The 14,951-nt window shown below is 39.1% G+C and overlaps 1 protein-coding gene and 5 non-coding genes across 6 annotated transcripts; 5 read left to right on the top strand and 1 right to left on the bottom strand.

Moving 5' to 3' along the window:
• Nucleotides 1-446: 446 nt before the first annotated feature.
• Nucleotides 447-528, top strand: Trnas-gcu (transfer RNA serine (anticodon GCU)). Its single transcript has one exon. It is a non-coding gene; the product is annotated as a tRNA-Ser (tRNA).
• Nucleotides 529-533: 5 nt separating this feature from the next.
• On the top strand, nt 534-605 carry Trnaa-ugc (transfer RNA alanine (anticodon UGC)). Its single transcript has one exon. It is a non-coding gene; the product is annotated as a tRNA-Ala (tRNA).
• Nucleotides 606-1,445: 840 nt separating this feature from the next.
• On the bottom strand, nt 1,446-1,517 carry Trnaa-cgc (transfer RNA alanine (anticodon CGC)). The gene has a single exon. It is a non-coding gene; the product is annotated as a tRNA-Ala (tRNA).
• A 468-nt stretch (nt 1,518-1,985) lies between these two features.
• On the top strand, nt 1,986-2,333 carry LOC145766711 (uncharacterized). The gene has a single exon (XM_082578419.1). The coding sequence runs from the start codon at nt 1,986-1,988 to the stop codon at nt 2,331-2,333; it is 348 nt and encodes a 115-aa protein (XP_082434545.1).
• A 210-nt stretch (nt 2,334-2,543) lies between these two features.
• Trnas-gcu (transfer RNA serine (anticodon GCU)) lies at nt 2,544-2,625 on the top strand. Its single transcript has one exon. It is a non-coding gene; the product is annotated as a tRNA-Ser (tRNA).
• A 5-nt stretch (nt 2,626-2,630) lies between these two features.
• Nucleotides 2,631-2,702, top strand: Trnaa-ugc (transfer RNA alanine (anticodon UGC)). Its single transcript has one exon. It is a non-coding gene; the product is annotated as a tRNA-Ala (tRNA).
• Nucleotides 2,703-14,951: the final 12,249 nt, after the last annotated feature.

Below are 14,951 nucleotides of genomic sequence, written 5' to 3'. Positions count from 1 at the left end.
AAATAATGAAATCATCAGAGAAAGAATGCAAGTCGGAAAGCTGGAAGATAAGCTGAGAGAGACACGCCTTAAATGGTTGGTTCACGTCGTAAAGACAAACGAAGATTTTATCGAAAATAAATAAAACAATTGCAAGTTGATAAAAAAAGCGAGGAATACCGAAAAGAAGATTGAGAAATTGTGTGACAGAAGATATGGAAACAGTAAGAATATAGGAAAAAAATCCTGCTGACTGAATGAGGTGGATGACTTCAATCTGCACCTGCAACTCCACTGGAAGTAAAAATAAAGCCAGAGGAAGAGGAAAATGTACACCAACAGGATATCTCAAACTATTGCAGCAAGCTTTGTAGCTTACAATTTACAATAACTTTACATTTAAATTACAAAGAACTTAGAAAACATTGAAAGTAAGATTTTGTTGGTAGTCTCACTCTTTTATAGAAGATGAGATGGCCGAGTGGTTAAGGCGATGGACTGCTAATCCATTGTGCTCTGCACGCATGGGTTCGAATCCTATCCTCGTCGGATGTGGGGATGTAGCTCAGTGGTAGAGCGCACGCTTTGCATGTGTGAGGCCCCGGGTTCAATTCCTAGTATCTCCAGAATTTTTCAGCTGTTGACGTTTTGTGAACTTAAAGGGCGGGGAAACCCAAATTAACTTTTTACGAGTTTTTGTTTCAGCGTGATGTCATTGTGTACAACATGCGTTTTAGCAAAAAAAAATCCAATGTTTGTTGCCCTCGTCTCGCTAAGGCCGTTTTTGTTTGATACTCGTTTACGAAGTCTCGCGCGCATCAAGCTGTGACGCTGTTCGCTGTGACGTCACAAAGTACATATAGTTGTGGCCAAAAGTTTAAGACCAGTCTTGATTTACGACCAATTTTGCATTACTTCAAAATAATGCCTCAGATATTGTTTCAGTTGCATCATATTTATGCATCATCTTATATCTGGTGCAGTATTTAGAAGTAATGCAAAAATCGTCATAAATCAAGTCTGGTCTTAAACGTTTGGCCACAACTATATGTATCTTGTGACGTCACAGCGAACAGCATCACAGCTTGATGCGCAACGAGACCTTGCAAACGGATATCAAACAAAAACGGCCTTAGCGAGACGAGGGCAACAAAATTCGGATTTTCTTATTGCTAAAACGCATGTTGTACACAATGACATCACGCTGAAACAAAAAACTCGCAAAGTTCATTTGGATTTCCCCGCCCTTTAAGCAAATTCATATGCATGATGTATAAGCAAAAGGTGTTTGTTTTTTTTTACTCAAACTCAGGATTATTTATAAGTGGGCTTCCTTCTGCATTACAACAAATTAATTTTATATCTGGATCGTATTCTTTTCTCAAACATTTTGTTGATAAAGCAACTCCAAATCAACAAGTCGTCTGCAAGAAAATGCATTTATGATTTAAATATACAACAAAAGTTGGAGATGCCGGGGATTGAACCCGGGGCCTCACACATGCGAAGCGTGCGCTCTACCACTGAGCTACATCCCCACCGCCTTTCGACGAGGATATGATTCGACCTCAGGCGTACAGAGCACAATGGATCAGCAATGTATCGCCTCAACCACCCCCGCTACAACGTCTTGCGCGATATTGGAAGAATCCAATGCAATCATTACTTTTTTGAGATGTTTATACAAAATGACGACGAATCTTAGAAAAGTAAACCAAATGTGCAAATGGACATGTTTGTAAGGAATCTTTAGAAATAAGCCTTTTCGGTAATCAAGTAAAAGTGATTGATGAGGACATTCAAGTCATTACCCTCAAAGGTTTTAACAAATTTAATGTTTTTCGTTCGACGGTTCATGAGAACGGAACGAACGACAGAGCGGTGGCAGATGCCAGGCAAGATGGAGATCATTGGAAAAAAAATATCAGGAGCCATGTGTGACAGAAAAGTGCCAAGAAAGCTGAAGAGGAAACTGTAAAAATAATATAGGCATAAGACTAGCAATGATGTATGGGATGCAGGCAATTGCCATGATAAAAACACAAGAAAGGGAAATACAAGTGGCAGGAATGAAACTGTTGCGATGGTCTCTGGGGTTGACAAAGCAGGACAAAGTAAATAATGAAATCATCAGAGAAAGAAGGCAAGTCGGAAAGCTGGAAGATAAGCTGAGAGAGACACGCCTTAAATGGTTGGGTCACGTCGCAAGGACAGACGAAGATTTTATCGAAAAAAGAATAAAACAATTGCAAGTCGATAAAAAAAAGCGAGGAATGCCGAAAAGAAGATGGAGAAATTGTGTGACAGAAGATATGGAAATATTAAGAGTGAAGGAAGAAAATCCTGCTGACTGAATGAGGTGTATGACTCCAATCTGCACCGGCAACTCTACTGGAAGTAAAAATAAAGCCAGAGGAAGAGGAAAATGTACACCAACAGGATATCTCAAACCATTGCAGCAAGGTTTTTAGCTTACAATTTTCAATAACTTTACACTTAAGTTACAAAGAACTTTGAAAACATTGAAAGTAAGATTTTGTTGGTACTCTCATTTTTTTATGGAAGATGAGGTGGCCGAGTGGTTAAGGCGATGGACTGCTAATCCATTGTGCTTTGCACGCATGGGTTCGAATCCCATCCTCGTCGGATGTGGGGATGTAGCTCAGTGGTAGAGCGCACGCTTTGCATGTGTGAGGTCCCGGGTTCAATTCCTGGTATCTCCAGAATTTTTCAGCTGTTGACATTTTGTGAACTTAAAGTGCCCCTGACAGGTTGGATCCAAGTACAGTAACTTTTTAAAGCATTTCTTAGCGCAGAATTATACTTAGCGAACTTTTTAATCTTAACCTCTTAGCTCGACTGGTTAGGGCGTAATTTAATCAAACGACTGCTCCACAGCGCCACCACAGGCGAAACTCCATATTTCACTACTCTGGGACGACTTTGGTGGTATTACGTCATCCTAAGTGGGCGTTGTTAGCAACGCATGAAACAAACGTTTCCTTGATGCAATTGGTGGATCACAGTTTGGTCGGAGTTGGTACAAGCAGTTGCTTTTTTCTAAGATTTATTGTTTTTTGCAGTTTAATAAAACTGTAGGCCTACTGATACGTTCCTACAAAACCTAAAATATACTTGAAGAGAAAAATGAAGAAATCGTACGAATCATCATTCATATTTACTTCATCATCACTATTCAAAAATAAATAAAAGTTCTCTCTCTCATAATGTGTCTTCAGTTGGCCATTGAAATCCGTTGTAACGGCCATCTGGATCTGGAAAATTGTTTCGGATTCGCCAAACAATGCATGACGGCATCACAATCCGATTGTTGCTTCCGAGAGCATCACCTTGGACTATCCACTCCAACACATGCCTGTAGGCATTTTTACTTGAGTGGTATTAACAAAATCATCTTCAGTGAAGTAAAGAGAACATATACGACTAGATTTGTATGGCCCATCCCACTTTCGAACACTTGAAGAAAACTTTGACCATTTTCTTCTCAGCACCTTGTTTTGTGGGAAAGTGTGAAAAGAAAGCACCCGGTCTTTGTCACTGACAATGTCAAATAAACAGCAATTTGTAGGCATTGCCTCAACCATAAATTAAAGGTACTGTTTGTGAGATACTATTGTTACACTGCAAATGGCTATATCCAGATTAGGACAAATAAAAAATTATGAAAATTGTAGCCCTATGAAACTGCAATTTCAATTGAATTGAGATGCTGTTTGATAAAAGTAAACTCAACCTATTTGATCGAAACCTGATAGTAATAATAACTTCACTTTTTCATTTCGGTAATTCTTAATTTGTACATGCTTTAGACCAACAGAGCTCCACACATTCACGTTTTGCGGTAGCCGTACCGTACTTTACCAAGTCATCACAGAGAAAGAATGTATACTTCCCGCTTACTGTGACGTCACAGCTTTGTTGCCGTTTTTATTTTCGCAATTGAATGAGTGCCAGATTCGCCGATGTCAACGAAAGTTTGCAAGCGTGTAACTTAGTAGCCTGTTGATATTTTTTACGATTTGCTGGTCAGGGAAGTTTGTTAGTGTAATCTTTTTGGTATCTTAGGTAAATTTAGCAAATTTATTTACCTGTCAGAGGCACTTTAAGCAAATTCATGTGCATGATGTATAAGCAAAAGGTGTTTATTTTTTTGCTCAAATTCTGGATTACTCACAAGTGGGCTTCCTTCTGCATTTCAGAAGATTAATTTTGTATCTGGATCGTATTCTTTTCTCAAACATTCTGTTAAAAAGCTACACCAAATCAACAAGTCGTCTGCAGTAAATGCATTTATAACACTGGTCTACAAATTTCAACTTTTTTTTTCAGGTTTGGGTTTTGACAACTGATTTTGGCTAATTTTGGGGCGCTGAATCCGAAAATGAACTCAGATTTTCTCTATCACATCAAGTTTTCTTTCTATCGTTGCCATTATTTTACGAAATTGACCAATTTTACCCTTTTTAGTGCAGTAAAATGTCAAATATAATTATTTTCTGACAGCTATAAACTTTCAAACATACAGATATTTTTACACTAAATTCATAAATTGGTTCAGATTTGCTCTAAAATAAAAAAAATTTCTGTTATGATAATCGTAATAGGACATAATGGAAATTGGTAGCGTTGAGTTTTTCCATGCTGGCTTGAACTCCCTGTCTCGGCTTCTCAGGCGTTATCTGTGGGTCAGCTGCTATCTCTGTGCAGATGGAATATCGTAGGAAGACAGCTGGTGGGAGTAGATTTGACTTAGTAATAAATTCTTGCTTAGTAAGGAAAATTTATTTAGAAGTCTCATAAAGCACATGTAGGCTACATTGTACAGACCAACATCAGAGTTCAAGCTGAAAAGTGGTTTGTAGAAGGAAAAGGTATTTTCATACTTTATAAGTTTGAGTTCAAGTCGGTTAGAGTTTTTGGTATAGTGGTGTTTCTGTGGAAAGACTTGCTCTTAGAAAACTACTAACAAAGAAAGGTTTTATTTGATCTCAAGCTATGTCTGCTTCCAGCAAAAAAAGAAAATGTTGTAATGATCCGGATATATTTTGTTACATTTGTGGATGCTTCATGTTGAAGTCTCAACAATGCAATATTACCACGTTTGTAAAAAGGGCATATCTTGCTTACTTTAAAGTCAAGTTGGGAGACCAGGACAAAAGCTGGGCTCCTCATAAAGTGTGCAAGACCTGTGTTGAATGTCTGAGAAGTTGGTCGCAAGGAAAAGGTTCACAAATGAAATTTGAAATACCCATGATTTGGCGAGAGCAACGAAATCATGTTGACGATTGTTATTTTTGTCTTGTTAGTGTGAAAGGGTATAACAAAAAGAGTAAACATCGTTTGAAATATCCAAATCTGGATTCGGCATTGCGGCCAGTTCCTCACAGTGATGAAAAGCCACTGCCAGTATTTACATCACTTCCAGAACTACACGAAGAGGCTATTTCGTCTTCAGAAGCATCGTTTAGTGAAGGAAAAACTGAAATTTTTCAACCAGCACCCGAGGATCTGTCAGACAAGCCTTCCCAGTTTAATCAGATGGAATTAAATGATTTAGTGAGAGATTTGTATTTGCCTAAGCAATCTGCGGAGTTATTGGCATCAAGGCTACAGGAAAGGAAACTTCTCAAAGCTGGTACAAGCGTGACATTTTATCGCAAACGAGAAGAAGAACTGCTTCCGTATTTTGCTTCCCACAATGATTTCGTTTATTGCAACAATATAGAAGGGCTTCTTCTAGAAATGGGATTACCACAGTATGATGCCGACGAATGGAGACTTTTCATTGATAGCTCCAAACGAAGTTTGAAGTGTGTTCTACTTCACAATGGTAACGTGTACGGTTCTATTCCGATAGGACATTCGGTGACAATGAAAGAAGAGTATCAGAACATCAAAACCGTTCTTGAAAAGTTAAAGTACCATGAGCACGGTTGGCTCATCTGTGTAGATTTAAAAATGGTGAACTTTTTGCTGGGGCAACAAAGTGGCTACACCAAATACCCATGTTTCCTATGCTACTGGGACAGCAGGGCCAAAGATCAGCACTGGAATAAAGAAGAGTGGCCTCCAAGGCTCACCTTGACACCTGGAGACAAAAATATCATACGTGATCAGTTAGTTGATATCAAAAAGATCCTCTTGCCTCCTCTTCACATCAAACTTGGTCTCATGAAACAATATGTAAAAGCTTTGGATCATGAAGGAGAGTGTTTTAAGTATATATGTTATGCTTTTCCTGGTATCAGTGAAGAGAAAAAAAGAGCTGGGATTTTCAATGGACCACAAATCAGGCAATTGTTAAAGGATGAAAATTTTGTAAAATCAATGTTGCCATTCGAGGCTAGAGCTTGGAATGCTTTCGGTGCTGTTGTGAGAAAGTTTTTGGGAAACAGAAAAGCGGAAAATTATAAAGATCTCTTAAGGGAGCTACTGCTTAGTTTTGAAGATTTGGGATGCAGGATGAGCATCAAAGTTCACTATTTGAAGAGCCATGCGGATGAGTTTCCAGAAAACCTTGGGAAAGTTAGTGAAGAACAGGGTGAACGTTTCCACCAGGATATTAAAATTATGGAGGAACGTTATCAAGGTCGGTGGGATTGTCATATGATGGCCGACTATTGCTGGAGTTTTAAAAGAGAAATTCCAGATGCTGCTCATAAAAGAAAGTCCCTCAAAAGAGCATTTTTAAGCTTATAAGTGAAGAGTTCATATTTTATGAAAGCTCTTTTTTTGACTGTTTCTGAACTCGTCCTGCCCAAGTCCTTTTGAGTCAATCTTTATTTTGGCACTTTGCTATTTCTGTGTGTGTCTTCAGAATTTCTGCACTCCATTGGAATATCTATGTGCATATTGTGTGAACTGTAGGCTATAATTCAGATAATACCTTGTCAAGTTGTCACTGTCCTATCGACATGTTCGTCAGCATAATGTAGCGTTTGGTGTTATTATGGTTGCTCTTTTGCATGCCTATTTTTTATTCCAAGGCATGAAATTTTAATAAAGACAACGCAAATTTGTGTGAATATAATATAGAATACTTGTTTGCTAATTAAAGCTACATTATTGCAGGTAAAACAGTGTTTATTGCATCAGAATTCCTTGTTTTGACAACAGAGGGGGGGCAAAAATTGATTTTTTTCAAAAATTAGGCATATTTCATATCTCAAAAACGTGATGTGATAGAGAAAATCTGAGTTGATTTTCGGATTCAGTGTCCCAAAATTAGCTAAAATGAGTTGTCAAAACCCAAACCTGAAATTTTGTGTAGACCAGTGTTATTTGTGAAACAATGTGTATTTATCCAACTTTGAAAAGGTGGGTTAAATTACCCCAGTGTGGTTCAAATCACCCTTTTGAGTGGTTCAAATCACCCCAACCCAAGGGTGATTTGAACCACTTGAGAACTTTCTGAAAATACTTTATATTTTTCGTTGTAATAAATTTCATTTGCAAATTCACTTTGGGCTTGCTCAAGTACATCCTAGACTTGGATGTCATGCAAAAAAATTGCTGAAAAATTGAATCCTGAAGCAGACATTAGGAATATTGAGAAAAGTGGTTCAAACCACCCCACCCTCCCCTACTCTTACTATTTCCATATCTTCTGTCACACAATTTCTCAATCTTCTTTTCGGCATTCCTCACTTTTTTTATCAACTTGCAATTGTTTTATTCTTTTTTCGATAAAATCTTCGTTTGTCCTTAGGACGTGACCCAACGATTTAAGGCGTGTCTCTTTCTTGTGTTTTCATCATGGCTATTGCCTGGGTCCCATACATCATTGCTAGTCTTACATTCTTTTTACAGTTTCCTCTTCAGTTTTCTTGGCACCTTTCTGTCACACATGTCTCCTGTTATTTTCTTCCAATGCTCCCCATCCTGCCTGGCATTCTGCCTGGCCCCATGTTCAATCCCCTGCATCTCCAACTTTTGTTGTAACCTATATTTAAATTACACTGGTCTACACAAAATTTCAGGTTTGGGTTTTGACAACCCATTTTAGCTAATTTTGGGGCGCTGAATCCGAAAATGAACTCAGATTTTCCCTATCACATCACGTTTTTGAGATATGAAATATCCCTAATTTTTGAAAAAAATCAATTTTTGCCCCCCCTCTGTTGTCAAAACAAGGAATTCTGATGCAATAAACACTGTTTTACCTGCAATAATCTAGCTTTAATTAACAAACAAGCATTCTATATTATATTCTCACAAATTTGCATTGTTTTTATTAAAATTTCATGCCTTGGAATAAAAAATAGGCATGCAAAAGAGCAACCATAATAACATAACATTATGCTGACGAACATGTCGATAGGACAGTGACAAGGTATTTTCTGAATTATAGCCTACAGTTCACACAATATGCACATAGACATTCCAATGGAGTGCAGAAATTCTGAAGACACACACAGAAATAGCAAAGTGCCAAAATAAAGATTGACTCAAAGGGACTTGGGCTGGGCGAGTTCAGAAACAGTCAAAAAAAGAGCTTTCATAAATATGAACTCTTCACTTGTAAGCTTAAAAAGGCTCTTTTGAGGGACTTTCTTTTATGAGCAGCATCTGGAATTTCTCTTTTAAAACTACAACAATAGTCGGCCATCATGACAATCCCACCGACCTTGATAACGTTCCTGCATAATTTTAATATCCTGGTGGAAACGTTCACCCTGTTCTTCACTAACTTTCTCAAGGTTTTCTGGAAACTCATCTGCATGGCTTTTCAAATAGTGAACTTTGATGCTCATCATGCATCCCAAATCTTCAAAACTAAGCAGTAGCTCCCTTAAAAGATCTTTATAATTTTCTGCTTTTCTGTTTCCCAAAAAAATTCTCACAACAGCACCGAAAGCATTCCAAGCTCTAGCCTCAAATGGCAACATTGATTTTACAAAATTTTCATCCTTTAACAATTGCCTGATTTGTGGTCCATTGAAAATCCCAGCTCTTTTTTTCTCTTCACTGAGACCAGGAAAAGCATAACATATATACTTAAAACACTCTCCTTCATGATCCAAAGCTTTTACATATTGTTTCATGAGACCAAATTTGATGTGAAGAGGAGGCAAGAGGATCTTTTTGATATCAACTAACTGATCACGTATGATCTTTTTGTCTCCAGGTGTCAAGGTGAACCTTGGAGGCCACTCTTCTTTGTTCCAGTGCTGATCCTTGGCCCTGTTGTCCCAGTAGCATAGGAAACATGGGTATTTGGTGTAGCCACTTTGTTGCCCCAGCAAAAAGTCCACCATTTTTAAATCTACACAGATGAGCCAACCATGCTCATGGTACTTTAACTTTTCAAGAACGGTTTTGATGTTCTGATACTCTTCTTTCATTGTCACCGAGTGTCCTATCGGAATAGAACCGTACACGTTACCATTGTGAAGTAGAACACACTTCAAACTTCGTTTGGAGCTATCAATGAAAAGTCTCCATTCGTCTGCATCATACTGTGGTCATCCCATTTCTAAAAGAAGCCCTTCTATATTGTTGCAATAAACGAAATTGGCCCCTTGTTTAAAAAGTTGGCTCTTTTTTGGCCCTTTTTGAACGTGCAGTTGGCTCCTTGCCAAATTTACATCCGGTAACCCTGCTGCACAGAGATAGCAGCTGACCCACAGATAACGCCTGAGAAGCCAAGACAGGGAGTTCAAGCCAGCATGGAAAAACTCAACGCTACCAATCTCCACTATGTCCTATTACGATTATTATCATAACAGGAATTTTTTTTATTTTAAAGGAAATCTGAACCAATTTATGAATTTAGTGTAAAAATATCTCTATGTGTGAAAGTTTATAGCTGTCAGAATATAATTATATTTGACATTTTACTGCACTAAAAAGGATAAAAATTGGTCAATTTCATTAATAATGGCAACGATAGAAAGAAAACTTGATGTGATAGAGAAAATCTGAGTTCATTTTCGGATTCAGCGCCCCAAAGTTAGCTAAAATCAGTTGTCAAAACCCAAACCTGAAAAAAAAAGTTGAAATTTGTAGACCAGTGTATCAGTGGTTGACAGGCTTGTTAGGCATTATAGAACTTTTTCAGACTATGTCGAACATTTTCAGGGGTTGTCGAGCATTTTCAGGGGTTGTCGAGCATTTTCAGGGGTTGTCAGGCATTGTAGAGTAGCTACTTTCAGGCATTGTTGGAAATTTTCAAGGCATTGTCTAGGATTTCCTGACATTGTCGATCATTATCAGTGGTTGACAGGCTTGTTAGGCATTATAGAACTTTTTCAGACTATGTCGAACATTTTCAGGGGTTGTCGAGCATTTTCAGGGGTTGTCAGGCATTGTAGAGTAGCTACTTTCAGGCATTGTTGGAAATTTTCAAGGCATTGTCTAGGATTTCCTGGCATTGTCGATCATTATCTGTAGTTGACGGGTTTGTTAGGCATTATAGAACATTTCCAGGCCGTGTTGAACATTTTCAAGGATTGTCGAGCATTTTCAAGGGTCGTCAGGCATTGTAGAGTAGATACTTTCATGCATTGTTGGGAATTTCCAGGAATTGTCTAGGATTTCCAGGCATTGTCGATCATTATCAGTGATTGACAGGCTTGTTAGGCATTGTCGAACGCTTTCAGAGATTGTCGAACATATTCAGGAGTTGTCAAGCATTTTCAAGGGTTATCATGCATTGTAGAGTAGCTACATTCAGGTGTGGCGATCCCCGCATCATAACCTTCATATAAAATTCCCGCACAGGCATTGTTGGGCATTTCCAGGCATTGTCGATAATTTCCAGGCATTGTCGATCATTATCAGTGGTTGACAGGTTTGTTAGTCATTATATAACATTTTAGGCATTGTCGAACATTTTCAGGGGTTGTCGAACATTTTCAGGGGTTGTCGAGCATTTTCAGGGGTTGTCAGGCATTGTAGAGTACGGTAGCTACTTTCAGGCTTTGTCTATAATTTTCTGGCATTGTCTAGGATTTCCAGGCATTGTCCATCATTATTAGTGATTGTCAACCACTGACAGGCTTGTTAGGCACTGTCGCACGTTTTTAGAGATTGTCGAACATATTCAGGGGTTGTCGAGGATTTTCAGGGGTTGTCAGACATTGTAGAGTAGCTACTTTCATGCATTGTCTATAATTTCCAGGCATGGTCTAGTATTTCCAGGCATTGTCCATCATTATCAGTGATTGACATGCTTGTTAAGCATTGTCGAACGTTTTCAGGGATTGTCGAACATATTCAGGGGTTGTCGAGCAATTTCAGGGGTTGTCAGGCATTGTAGAGTAGGCTAGCTACTTTCAGGCATTGTCGATATTTTCAAGGCATTGTCTAGGATTTCCAGGCCTTGTCGATCATTATCAGTGTTTGACGGGTTTGTCAGGCATTATAGAACATTTTCAGGCATTGTCAAACATTTTCAGGGGTTGTCGAGCATTTGCAGCGGTTGTCAGTCATTGTAGAGTAGCTACTTTCAAGCACTGTTGGGAATTTCCAAACATTGTCTAGGATTTCCAGGCATTGTCTATCATTATCAATGGTTGACGAGTTTGTTAGTCATTATAGAACATTTTGAGGCATTGTCGAGCATTTGCAGGGGTTGTCAGGCATTGTAGATTAGATACTTTCAGGCATTGTCGATAATTTCCAGGCATTGTCCATCATTATCAGTGGTTGACAGGTTTGTTAGTCATTATAGAACATTTTCAGGCATTGTCGAACATTTTCAGGGGTTGTCGAGCATTTTCAGTGTTCGTCAGGCATTGCAGAGTAAATACTTTCATGCATTGTTGATAATTTCCAGAATGGGGTTGTGCGATCCACTCGGTGGTGCTACAACTGGGTCCTAGCAACACGCTCGCAGTGATTGCTTCAAGCTTTGGCACGCTTTGCGTAACGCGCGTACAGCTGATATGGATGGGATAGGAGTGCAGTGTTGTGTTGATGTGAGGGTAAGAAGGTGCATATTACAAAGTTTGATACTCTTTAGGCTTGATTTAACGTTGCTCTGGCTATAAAAGCAAATAAGTAAACAGGCTTTTCGAACACATTGCATGACAAGGTATCGACTTGTGGTGACAGGCAGAGAGGGAGACAGAGCAGTTTTTGTAGCTATAATGTTTTAATAATGTCCTTGAAGTTTATGATTGTGCTGTCTCTTCCTTGTAATAATAAATTGAGATGATTTAACTTTGTAAACATGTCAGTTAAATAAGCAATATTTTCTTCAAAATTATCAACATTCATCACATCATCACATATAGGCTAGCATGAACAGTTTTTGCGTTCTATCTGTGAAATGAAGTCACAAACTCGATCCAAACTTGTTGCAACGAGTTTGACTTCTGGAAACAAACTCATCTACGGTTTCGATGAGATCGAGGGCTTCCACATGATCTCAATAAGTACCGTACTTATGGTAGCCAGGTCATTTAAACGCTGCTGTGTTTGTGTATACCGCAAATACGTTTACAACCTACGCAAAATAAAAAGGGATTATTCTGCTGCGCATGGAAAATGTTCGACAATGCCTGACTAACGTGTCAAAAACCAATAATGATCGACAATGCCTGGAAATCCTAGATAATGCTAGGAAATGCCAAACTAGGGCCTGAAAGTAGCTTAATCTACATGGCCTGACTACCCCTGAAAATGCTAGACAACCCCTGAAAATGTTCGACAATGCCTGTCAAACCCCTTAACCACTAATAATGATCAACAATGCCTGGAAATCTTAGACAATGCATGGAAATGCCCAACAATGCCTGAAAGTAGCTACTCTACAATGCCTGACAACCCCTGAAAATGTTCGACAATGCCTGAAAATGTTCTATAAAGCCTAATAAGCCTGTCAACCACTGATAATGATCGACAATGCCTGGAAATCCTAGACAACGCCCGGAAATTATCGACAATGTCTAAAAGCAGCTACTCTACAATGCCTGACAACCCCTGAATATGCTCGACAATCCCTGAAAATGTTCGACAATGCCTAAAAAGGTTCCATAATGACTACCAAACCTGAACAATGCCTGAAAGTATCTACTCTACAATGCCTAACAACCCCTGAAAATGCTCAAAAACCCCTGAATATGTTCGATAAGGACTGAAAATGTTCGACAATGCCTCACAAGCCTGTCAACCACTGATAATGATCGACAATGCCTGGAATTCCTAGACAATGGTGTTCTCGACAATTTTGTTCACCAGCAAATCAAACGTCATATAAAAACCGTTATGGTCTACTTAACCTAGCTGGCATCTTACGTCATGGAAATTGCTAGAAAATGTCCAAATATTGCACCATCGGTCGTAAGACCTGATGAAATATTGCATCACTACCTTTGAACACCGGTTTGAATTGCGTGACAATGTCTTTCACTATTGCGTCACAGTACTGCGTACGTGTATTTGAGATATTGCTATCTATTCTGGTCATTCGTAAAATTGTTTGTTGGAAGTCAGTCGCAAGTTTAACTGTTTGCTTGGTGCTTGCTAGCTGGACAAATTTTCCGTCTTTTATCTAAGTAATCTGTTCTGTAGTGACAAGTTTTAGTGGTGTACGGCGTTGCATCCCAGTTTCGACAGCCAGGTGGCTAATTTTACAGAAATACAATTTTGAATAGATGTTTCGAAGGAGTGTTTCTTTTCGGTCATTACATACAGACGAACGGATCCGGGAACTTTATGTTACAATTTTCCCATGAAGAGATTATGGTTTACCGCTGTGACCAAATGCCTTGAAATTCCCAACAATGCCTGGAAATAATTAGCCTACTCTACAATACCTGAAAACCCCTGAAAATGCTCGACAACCCCTGAAAATGTTTCACAACCCCCCAAAACGCCAACAATGCCCGACAATACCTGACAATGCCCGACAATACCCGACAATGCCTACAATGCCTGACAATGGGTATTTAGACGTATCCCCTGAGAACCCCTGACACCTGAAAATGCTCGACAACCCCTGAATATGTTCGACAATGCTTGAAAATTTCCGACAATGCCTAATAAGCCCATCAACCATTGATAATGATTGACAATGCCTGGAAATCTTAGACAATGCCTTGAAATTATCAACAATGCCTGAAAGTAGCTACTCTACAATGCTTGACAACCCCCGAAAATGCTCGACAACCCCTGAAAATGTTCCACAATGCCTGAAAATGTTCCATGATGACTACCAAACCCGTCAACCACTGATATTGATCGACAATGCCTGGAAATCCTAGACAATGCCTGGAAATCCTAGACAATGCCTGGAAATTCCCAACAATGCCTGAAAGTAGCTACTCTACACTGCTTGACAACCCCTGAAAATGTTCGACAACCCCTGAATATGTTCGACAATACCTGAAAATGTTCTATAATGACTAAAAAATCTGTCAACCACTGATAATGATCGACAATGCCTGGAAATCCTAGACAATGCCTTGAAATTATCGACAATGCCTGAAAGTAGCTAGCCTACTCTACAATGCCTGACAACCCCTGAAAATGCTCGACAATCCCTGAATATGTTCGACAATGCCTGAAAATGTTCCATAATGACTACCAAACCTGTCAACCACTGATATTGATCGACAATGCCTGGAAATCCTAGACACTGCCTGGAAATTCCCAACAATGCCTGAAAGTAGCTACTTTACAATGTCTGACAACCCCTGAAAATGCTCGACAACCCCTGAATATGTTCGATAATGCTTGAAAATGTTCTATAATGCCTAACAAGCCTGTCAACCACTGATAATGATCGACAATGCCTGGAAATCCTAAACAATGCTTGGAAATTATCAACAATGCCTGAAAGTATAGTTAGCCTACTCTACAATACCTGAAAACCCCTGAAAATGCTCGACAACCCTTGAAAATGCTTCACAACCCCCCAAAAAGCCGAAAATGCCCGACAATACCTGACAATGCCTGACAATGCCCGACAATACCCGACAATGTCTACAATGCCTGAAAATGGG

This window comes from Aplidium turbinatum, chromosome 3 (genome assembly GCF_918807975.1).
Source record: "Aplidium turbinatum chromosome 3, kaAplTurb1.1, whole genome shotgun sequence".
In the NCBI taxonomy this organism is placed as follows: domain Eukaryota; kingdom Metazoa; phylum Chordata; class Ascidiacea; order Aplousobranchia; family Polyclinidae; genus Aplidium; species Aplidium turbinatum.
The sequence above is the reverse complement of the archived record's forward strand: the minus strand, read 5'-3'. Positions and strand labels throughout refer to the sequence as shown.